The sequence below is a fragment of the Perkinsus marinus genome, assembly GCF_000006405.1.
Source record: "Perkinsus marinus ATCC 50983 genomic scaffold scf_1104296964002, whole genome shotgun sequence".
Taxonomy (NCBI): domain Eukaryota; phylum Perkinsozoa; order Perkinsida; family Perkinsidae; genus Perkinsus; species Perkinsus marinus.
In genome coordinates, this window is record NW_003204865.1 from 61,437 (window position 1) to 72,071 (window position 10,635).

The 10,635-nt window shown below is 46.8% G+C and overlaps 1 protein-coding gene across 1 annotated transcript; it reads left to right on the forward strand.

The window, feature by feature from the left end:
- Positions 1 to 3,121: 3,121 nt before the first annotated feature.
- On the forward strand, positions 3,122 to 8,364 carry Pmar_PMAR000917 (hypothetical protein; the record flags this gene model as incomplete). The annotated part of the gene is made up of 12 exons (XM_002771062.1): positions 3,122 to 3,224; positions 3,268 to 3,373; positions 3,419 to 3,496; positions 3,813 to 3,978; positions 4,223 to 4,316; positions 5,262 to 5,409; positions 5,943 to 6,114; positions 6,336 to 6,452; positions 6,907 to 7,095; positions 7,145 to 7,202; positions 7,249 to 7,512; positions 7,718 to 8,364. The coding sequence occupies 12 exons, from the start codon at positions 3,122 to 3,124 to the stop codon at positions 8,242 to 8,244; spliced, it is 2,022 nt and encodes a 673-aa protein (XP_002771108.1). The 3' UTR covers positions 8,245 to 8,364.
- Positions 8,365 to 10,635: the final 2,271 nt, after the last annotated feature.

A 10,635-nucleotide genomic window follows, 5' to 3' on the forward strand; every position in this document is an offset into this window, starting at 1 on the left:
TCTCATTCATCATGGCTGCCGATGATGATCAGCACTGCCTGTTTGGATAGCAGTGTGGGAAAATATGCACATGTCAACGACAGGTGTTGTGACAATATGAAAATCTGACGGAATCGTTGGAAGGTCTGCTGATTTTTATTCATACGAATTCGAGCATGGATGTACAGAAACCAACAAGAATTCACTTAAATTTCCAGAAAAAAAAATTATCACCGACCACACAATAGTTGACCATGTGCATTTTTTCCCCACCGCCGTTGGTATAGTCATCACACTAGATGTCTCTTCACGTCTCCCCTATTCTACGTGCTGGCCTCCTACCTAGTGCCAGCACACCAGCCCGGCATTACCAGCCGATTGCTGCTTACTATGGGATCTCTTAAGGAGGATATATTCTATCAAAAGCCAATAATTATACGTGGTCGTTACAGCACTTTCCTTTTTTTCAACTGTCAGGTCGACAGTGTGAATCTGCCAGGACAGAAGGGGCTTTTACTGTCACCAACAATCACTCTCTAGTCATGTCACAGCTTTCTCCTGGTAAGTTCAAAACTACTGCGATGTTCAGGAGTAATCACTGTTCGTGACGGCGCAGAGCACAAGGGTTTATTCATTTCTCATGGTTTAGTTTTCTTCAAGGAAGCATCCGGTTTGCTGAGTTGGTAGTTTTCCAAATGCCTTCGATGCAGTGGAGGGGAACTCTCAGGTTCCTAAGGAGGCGCTGATAAATACAGAGCCACTCAGTTGCTGTCGGAGCTCCAGTCAGCGGCTAAGCAAACGGGGTGGGATAGAGTGCAGTCTCAGCTATGTAGCAGGGCGGAGAGGTTATGCAACGCTCCTGAGCGGACGACTTTGGAAGTAAGTAATTCAACATGCCGAGTAGCTGAAACAACTCCATTTTTGTTGAGACATTCGACGGTTTACTGTTTCTACTTGAGCTTCTTCCCGAGTGGGCGAAGGTGACGATTGTGTTGATGCTTTGTACGACACTGAACGATGTCGTGTTCTAACAAAGACATGCTGTCGTTGCACCCATTGTTATCATAGCCCTGCGTTGGTAGTTTTATAACGTGTTAATCAATAGCAGTGCAAGGAGAGAGCAGGGAAGAGATTCATCCCCACAGGAACTACTGAACCAACAGTAGTTACTCAGAGTATCTGATGCCCGGCTTAGTCTCACCCGTCACGGCACGCGACTGCCCCTGGGGGTGACACTATACTCCCTGTCCATTCATCGCCTAGCTCTACGAGATTCTTGGGGAGTTTCGACTAAGCCTAACGCGATCTGATGTGATTTCATGTCGATCGCCACGTGAAGGTGATGTCTCCTCTGAGGACTTTTAAGAGTACACTCGAGCCTGGCAGTGTATCTCCCTTGCGTTGTGAACTATTATAAAGGTATCGAGTTTAATACATGTCAATTCGCAAGCCAGGGATGACCACGATTGCCTTAGGCTGTTCTTCTGATAAAGTTGGTCGCAGTTGATAGAGCTCTTTGTGAGAATTCGGAGTACTCGCCACAACAGGGTCATGCCTTACTGCAGTTGTATATTGTCGGCCGTCTTGTCACTCGATTTCTTCTATGGCGAACCGGAGCCAGTTCCCTAGTGTTATGGGCTCATCCACGACTTATCCGCCACCGCCCTTTCCGGAGGAGTACTACGTCGTTAGCTATGTGGTTATACTCGTACGTATAGTGTGTATCCATTTGATATGAAAATGTAGGACAAATTATAGTGAACAAGTTGTCGCTATCATCACAGTCCCAAACGGGTACTTTCATCACAACATATGTTCATAGCCATTGTTACATTGTATATGCGATATAGTTTAATCTCGGAGAAAATAACACACATTTGCATATCAAATTGTTTGTGTTAGGGTGTACTCTCCGTATGCTTGGGCACCTGCTTCTTTCCCTGGTCAATTTTCACTACCCCCAGGCCCCAAGTATGATGACAATCCAGCCTGGGAGTAAGTACGACATTTTATAGAGTCTTCACGCGAGTCGCTGATCAGGCGGTTCCGACAAGCCATGTCGCACCCAGTGAGTACGCCGGTCGTTCCTGAGGCGGCTCGGAAGAGGACCGACGAGGTTTTAGCCAGGCTCAGTGAGGAGCGCAAGAAGTTGATGGTAGATGCACATAGGCATGCAATGGTCGATGTAGCTGTGCTGGCTAGTCACGATTCCCCCCGTTGACTCCGTCTAGTGTCGGAAGTAACTGCCTACGGCATCCCATAGTAGGGGGCTTTGCCACGCCTCTTCCTCATGAGGTGAGAGTAGCTTGTGTGAACTCGATCAGTGGTATCGATAGATGGAGGAGGATCCTGGCCCTCGAGAGATTCGGGCTCCCATGGGGCCGTCTATGAAGGTCATACGTGAAGAAGATCATCAACTGACATCTAGGGAGGCTTCTAACTTTGGGGTGAGGCTGAGACACTCGTATGCAGTGTTGGACGAATGTATGTTCGCTCTCCTCTATAGAGGAGCCCCGGTAGAAATGTCCAGAAAGCAAGGAGAATTTACCAAAATTTCCTCACAAATTTCATAGTGTCACCAACACATGTAGTTGACTAGGTGTATATTTCTCTACCCTGGCTGTATAAGGGGCTGTTCAGGGCGGTCTTGCTCGCTTCGGACCTGTTGAGGTTGACCCGTTATCACCTGAAGAGCGAGCAGTGGCGGCCCGTCGGAACAGCAACGCTTTCAGAACTAGCCTTTCTCACAGGCGCAGTACTATCGATAATTTCTTGTAAGTCTAATGGGAGATGTCTTTCATTTCGATGGACAATGGCCCTTTAGGGAGGGAGGCTTGAGGAGGTCTATGTCGGCAGATGGACGAATAGGAAGTGCGTATGAGGTGGGTGCTTAGGACGAACATTACTGCTACTATAGGGCTTTGTTTTGCCCGCAGGGTGGAGATAAAGAGAATCAGGGAATGCTCAACCAGACGGCGACATTTGGGTAGGGGTTTGTGCTTAGGTCGGGCAATGCTGTCGAATCAGGTCGCCAAGACTAAAGAGGAGGTCGACTATAGGCGGTTTTCCGAGCCGTACCACACGGCCGCCGGTCTTATGCAGTAGAGGCACGGGCAATGCCGACATACGGGACGCTCATGCGATGTGTTGTAATGCATGTCCGTGTAAACGTGGTGGTAAGCTGCCTACCTGCTGTGAGCACTGCTCGCTGGAGAGCAAGAGGCGTCCCGAGGGGCGCGACAGAGGTGAGCTTATTTTTTATTTTTGTCGGAAGTGATGTTTCCTCAGTCGAGGTGAAAGACACAGCTTGCAATACGGATTGGGAGGAGGAGAGGGAGCTTGGTAACTCGGCGGCTATTGTGAGGAGAAGGAAGAGGCCGCGGAACAGCAGCTCGTGGGGGTGCTGCTGAATCTCGTTATTGGTATGGGGTGTGCTTAGTCCTCCTGAGGGTGATAGGGAATCAGCTGAGGATGTTTGTCATCACTTTGGGCCCTGGCGAGGAGAGGTGCCTCCGAGGTAGAGGGAATGCCGCTGATCTTGAAGCTGAAAATTCATGTGGTGGTGGCAATACGAAAATTTCTGTACACTTCTACTCCAGGCCGTTTGTGAACTTCGGTAAGCAGCGAGGAAACTCCCCAAATTAGTTTAGGAATAAGAACATGAGGAGCGAATTTTTTTTCCGAGGGAAATTAAAAAAATCAACATTTCTCGTCGGCGAAACTTTCACAAAGCATAGATATAACGATTATTCATTGAATATTGGAATGAACCGTTTTTGGGATATGAGGGCGAACGAGAAAATCACCACCCAGCACCGGTGTCGCCTTTCCAGGCCTATCCCACCAGAGGATGCTGCTGCACGTGAACGCATAAGGAGGCCGGAAGGGAGAAGAGCAGGCCGAGCCCTGGGGGGCCAGGCCAACGTGGTGCCAACGCATGAGCCTGTCCGAGTACTGCAGAGAGATCAATACCACAATTCGCAAACCACTAGTGTGGAGGTGGGCGAGTGGGACGAATGCTCTCCTACTATGAAGTAGGGTACTTTCCAATCTTTGCTGGACGAGGCAGAGGCAGCGGTCGTTCCCGAAGTTGTGAATCGGCATGAACGAAATCACTCGCGAGGGCATCATCAACAACAACAACCTGATCATCGTGGAGCGCATCGAGGCCATAGGAAGGACCGCAGGGAAAGGGAAATAGTAGGTGTTGTATTTCTCCAGAACATGCAGTATTTGTTCCCAGGGTGTTCCCCGAGGAGGTGGGAGTGTTAGCTCAGTAGGAAATGTGGAGTCCCAACCTGGCGATGAATACGGGGCTAGCTACATGAATACACTAGGTGGGAGTAGCTGTGTTGGAGTAGGAATATATGTTCGCTTTCCTCACCTGAGCTCAGGAGTTTCCTATACAGTGTTGGAGTAGGAATATATGTTCGCTTTCCTCACCTGAGCTCAGGAGTTTCCTATACAGTGTTGGAGTAGGAATATATGTTCGCTTACCTCAGCTGAGCTCAGGAGTTTCCTATACAGTGTTGGAGTAGGAATATATGTTCGCTTACCTCAGCTGAGCTCAGGAGTTTCCTATATGAGTTCAAATACAATCCGGATAGAAGTGTACAGAAACCAATGAGATTTTCCCATATCTTCCTCAGTATTTTTCATATTGTCACGAACACATGTAGTTGACCATATGTATATTTCCTCCCACTCTCGGTGGGAGAGGGGCGCTCGGCGTGCTGTGATTGGTGTTGCGATGGAAGTAGCAGTAGAATGATTGCGTGCCAAGTTGATATGCAAATATGGAGAATGTGTGTTTTCTTTTTATTGATAATGAACAACTTGTCGCTATCACAATCTCGAAAGGTTACTTTTATCACATCACATGTTCATAGCAATGTTAACATTGTTTATGCGATATAGTTCAATCTCGGGAAATGATACGCATTTGCACATAAAATTGTAACGTACTATTTGGTGTATATAAATGGAGTTTCACCCTAGTGATATGGAAAACAGTAGTGAATAACATATTTCACGACTACTGCATATCACCGCGAATATCGCGTTTTCCGCCGACTTTCACGCCGCTTCACGTAAAACTGATGAAATTTCAGTGTTGGGTTGTAGTTGGACATTTTGTAGAGAATATTGTATATTAACTCATGTTGCTCTTTGCGAGCGTTAGGAATGTACTCGAATGGGAAATGACATAGTTCGCATATCAAATTCAAACGTACTGTATTGTTCGACTCGGGAGAGCTCAACAGGGTTCCTCTCATTGCTAGATCCGGAGGCTCAAGAAGTAGAGAGGGCGGACCGTCATCGTCACCCTGAGGGAAGGGTCGTTCGGTCTGATCTGCTCCGAAGTGGTCCTGTGGGAGGCCATCGTAACCCGAGGAGAGAGTCCTCTGAAGATCCCGACGAGACGGCTAGGTGAGTGTGATGTTACTTGTGACATGTCGGATGTGAACTATGTCAAAAAGTCCAAGTACAGTGATAGCGATATACAAGTACTTTAGGGCATGCATATTCAATTGAATATATCCACTGCCACTAACATAACACAAATAGCATCTTGGAAAGATAAAGTGTCCAAATTTCGTCAGGTTTATGGCAGATACCATTCGAAGCGCCACACTAATGGGAGTCGGAAAATGTGTAAAATATAGTTTTCTACCCCATATATGTGCAGTTTTTGTCATGTATAGATTTCACACGTAAAATGTAGCTCGATACCATCGTTTATATGGACAATAGTAGCTCGCCCGAGATATATATGTGCTTATAAACGCAGTTTTCTGGTATCTCCAGGTAAAAATTTAATTTTCACCAACACGCGTTATCATTTGATGAAGCTTCAAGTAGACTTGGTATAACATTCATTGTTGGTAACTTATGAAAATCATGGGAAAATTTTAACGAAAAAAGTAAAAGAAGAAATTTTTCGGGAAGAAATGTATGCGTAGGCACTTGTCTTTCGAAGATCCTTCTTTCGATATCACCGCTGCTGAGGAACCTGACTTTCCCGACCCTGGTATATGTGATGATGCGGTTTCTGACATACCTGGCCCTTCGGAGACGGTATCATTCGGGGATCGTCATGGGAGGGAGGAGAGGCATAAGATGGTGGATACTTCAGTAGGTTGCCGCTACGGTACGTGTGAACTTGATATGCAAATGTGTGTTATTTTGTAAGACAAATTATAGTGAACAAGTACCCCAGACGGGTACTTTCATCACAACATATGTTCATAGCCATTGTTACATTGTATATGCGATATAGTTTAATCTCGGAAAAAAATAACACACATTTGCATATCAAGTTCACCCGCGTTGTACTTGATGTTCGTTATCGTTAGCTGCAAGTTGGGCCGGAGCTGTATCGGCCTACTGTGGCGGCTCCGCATCGGAAGAAGGCTCAGCATAGGAAGAACAGAGATCCAGAGAGCAGTGATGGAACTCTCGAAGAAGAATTTGTGAGAACTCAAGGGCGATCCTGTTGGTTGAATCAGTGGAGTTTCACCCTAGTGATATGAAAAACATTAGTGAAAAACATATTTCACGACTACTGCATACCGCGAGTATCGGGTTTTTCACCGAGTTTTACGTTGAAACTCCAGTGTTGGAATATATGTCCGCTTTCCTCAGCTGATCTCAGGAGTTCCCTCACTAATTATACATGTTTATATACGAATTCGGACAGAAATGTTCAGAAACTAACCAAAATTTTCTGAAATTTCCTCAGAATTTTCATATTGTCGCCAACACATGCAGTTGACCATGTGCATATTTTCTCTCCGATCTGCATTGAATATCTCACGAGTTTGGGTAGAAATGTTCAGAAACCAACAAGATTTTTCTGAAATTTCCTCAGAATTTTCATATTGTCGCCAACACATGCAGCTGACCATGTGCATATTTTATTGTCAGGAGCAGCACGAGTACGGTAGAGGTGCTCCGAGGTCCACCCGAAGGCCCCCACTTAATATTTTGAAGGGCGAGAGAGTCGTGTATAAGCGGACTGATAGTGGGAAGGATCTCATGATAGGAGTTCTCTCGAGGCGTAGACATGATAACAAAAACGGAGGGAGTAGTGAAGACATGAAGACCCTTGGGAATGTGAGATCTTTCAGGGGGTAGGAGTGAAAGTAGGATGTCTTCTGTGGAGGTGGCGTCTCCTCGGGGGAGGAATAGGGCCAGTCAGGAGAGCTATGATCCGAATAAATGTGAGAGACCCTTTGGGGCACTTCGAGGTGACTCATTATCCCTCAGCTGTAGTACCTCCGGAATCCACTGTGATTGACAAGATTTCCAGTTTGGTGTCGGAGCGATCTCCTACTAAAGTAGAGCGTGGGAAGAAGCGTGGGAAAAAGAAGGCGACAGCACGAGCAAGGCAGGCCCAGCCCAAAGCCAAGTCCCGGGCTGCCCGGAAGAAGACCGGCGTCATTAACGCAAAGAGGGGGGCTCAGAGAGTGGCAGCAGCTAAGGCCTCATCGAAGGGAGCGACCGAGGCTCGAGGGGCCGGCAAGAAAACGCGTAAGGTTGTGATGGGAACTATGCAGGGATCCATCTAGCTTTGAGAAATAACGTTGGCCAGGGTTTGGTAACAATAAGGAAAATGATGTTCCTAATGTGATGATATTTACATGGGGGGAAACTGATTGAAGAATATGTTCCTAGCCATACGTGGAAAATTCAACAATGAAGTACTCCCGGGAAAATTATAGGTTCCTGGATCCAGGTGCTGGAAGACCGGAGACGGTTGTGGCGGCCCATGCTCATCGTGAGGGCGGCCCGACGTGTGCACAGTACTCTCCGGAGGACAAGTGTTGGAAGAGTGATGGTACGGACAAGGAGATTCTTGCTGGTCACAAACTCGTTTCATATGCGAAGGACCGCACTATGAAGATTTTCAGCGGTGTTAAATGTGTGGTGCCGCTAGACTCTCAACATTTTATGCCCGTGATTTTCCAGCTCAAGCCGTTCCAGCAGAAGATGCCAGAGACTGTGTCCGAGGGGAACTCGGCGATCATACTGGTGTTAGAATGTGGGGAGGGTGGCGACAAGGCTGTTGAGGAGTTTCCTATCTTGCTACACTATGAAGATAAAGAGCGGGCTCTTGGCACTGGTGATTTCTTCATCGTTCGAGCTGGCATTACATATAGTATCCAGAATGAGCACCGGAGTAAGGAGGCTAAGATTCTTATGGTACTTCGACAGGACACTGTGGAGGATTCTGGCTTGAACTCGGACCTTGAGATCTCATGATGAATCCTGCTTATGGTGACTATCGGTGTATCGTTGTTATTGGAATTCATTTGTCAACTTTGTATGATCGGTTGAATGCAGTAGAGCATTTTAATAACATACCATGTTGTGAGATGAGGCTTTAGGGGGGCCTGCCATGCAAGAAAGGTCGTATGAGAATTGCGTTGGAGAACGGGAACTCGTTGGGATCGTTCTTACCGTCAAAAGTTCAACTTGGAGATGTCGCATCTTCCTTGATGGAAAGCCCCGTATCGTCAGCGTTGGAATATGTGTTCGCTTTCCTTAGCTGATCTCAGCCTGAGATCTCAGGAGATCTCCTGAGATTCTCAGGAGCTTTCTCACCAACCAAGTCGGAATACAAGAGTTTGTATATGGAGCCGGTAAGATCATAAACCAATGAAAAATCCCCAAAATTTTGCTGGCCATCTACATATTCCCCCACACTGCATGTCGTTACCTTCAAGGCGATGAGGGAATTCTCCGGAAGTTCCATGGGGTCTTCCTGTCATTTCAGCGCGTTCAGAGCTTAGCTGAGGATCCCTCACGTATTGGCTATTCGAGGATCGAGCTCATGTGGACGTTGTCCTCATGTCAACTATTCTAGATGGTATAGATCTCTTCTAGCAAGTATGCTCAGAGCATGGATAGTTGCACTGTTCGTAGTTTTCACGTGCATAGTCTGAAAAATATAAGAAGCCTTTCTACCACTCGACCGTTGTGGTGTTCGCCCCAGTGAAGCTGTTGCCGTAAGCCCCTACAACATCAACTGACGAGTTCAATCATGTGTTGGATCGATTTCAAAATGACCACCTATTTCACTAAAATTTAGGGTAATTCATTGAAGACAGTCTGGAAAGGATGGCGTTTTTCAAGCCCACTGTCGCTTTGATGAGTTTTACATGGATCTTGCTTTTGACTGGATGATTGTTTGATGATGGTAACTAGCTCAAATTTAGGTTTTGTTCGATGATAACGGGAAGGGGAAGGGAAATTCTTGGCGTTACGTCGACGTTGTCATCCTCTGGCTTATAGGCTAACTAGGTTCTCTTATTTCTCGAGCCACGAGGGACATTCATAACAGTGTTGCTGCCATGTGAAATACCATCGAGAAGCATGTGAACATGGCATGTTATAATTGTCTAATAGTCTACACTCTGAGTTCGCGAGTTCAAAAAGTTCTTGTTGCGTTTGCTAAGAATCCGCGGCGGCCAGCACGTACAACTGTTCAGAACTGTTATAGAGCATTTCGGAATTCTCTAACTCGTTTAGTACATACTGTACTCGAAACAGTTCTGTCATCGAGTTTCTAGCTACACCATCGTAGACCACCCATCATGGTGTACATTCATAAAGTCAAAACTTGCAGTTTCTCATTTATTGTGAACTAGGGTGCAGGGGGAACACTTGAGCACGCATGCTCGAAGTGGAACGCGAAATACTCGCACAGAAACAGCCGCAGGTAAGGATGCCCGGATATTTCAAACATGCTCACCTCAGGTGAGCGAGGGTGAGTCACCTGTGATTCACAGTGGTGTAAAGCTGTGTTCGATATGGAACCTGTTTTACGGTTACGATTTCGAGTCGGGATCGTTAAGAAGAATTCTCTCTTGTCGGGAATCTTGCCACTCGCGAATTGCGGGTGTTTTTGATCCAACACCGCCAAGTGCTCTACGCATCTGTCTAACACGCTCAAGAGCCGGGTCTGTAGTCATCCCTGTTGACATAAGAGACAGTGCTCCAGGAGTAGCGGAGCTGCATTATAGAGGAATGTGGTGGTCTTACCTGATGCTCAGGGGATGCATTTGAGAACTCAGGATTTAATTCAATACTGAATTTACTCACGGTCGAATACGACTTGAGAAGGGCCTCGCAATGAAGTTTCGGAGCAACCTGTGAAGCGTGCACGTGTACACGTGTGTCGCGGTCAATGGCGCACAGTCAGTGAGTTCAGATGGCGAGTCGCGGGTGATGGTGATTCGTGGATAGTCTCCAATGCTGAGTATGTGCGGGACTATGACAATACAGTGTCACTCCAGTGGGGCGTATATGAAATCTACCATGCTCCAAGGCTCGGAGGACCCACCAGGGCGCCTGCTTGAGGTCTAAAACGAACCCGATGTTTACATGATAGAATGTCGTGCCTTGAAAGTGGGGCGTCCGCTATGCTGTAAGGACAGGATCACAAACGAGTTAAAACGGCAACAGCGTTCTCATGGGGCTTTTTACAAGACTAAGGATCGCGAGTTCCGATGATGAGGATCGAGTAGAAGCTGTCTACGGAGGGAGTACACTCTGTTTTCATCGTTTCTTTTCCCGCGACCATGATCGAGTTCTTCCTCCTGAACCCCTGGTCGTCAATACTCGGTATTATCATTGCCGTCATTGCAGTGA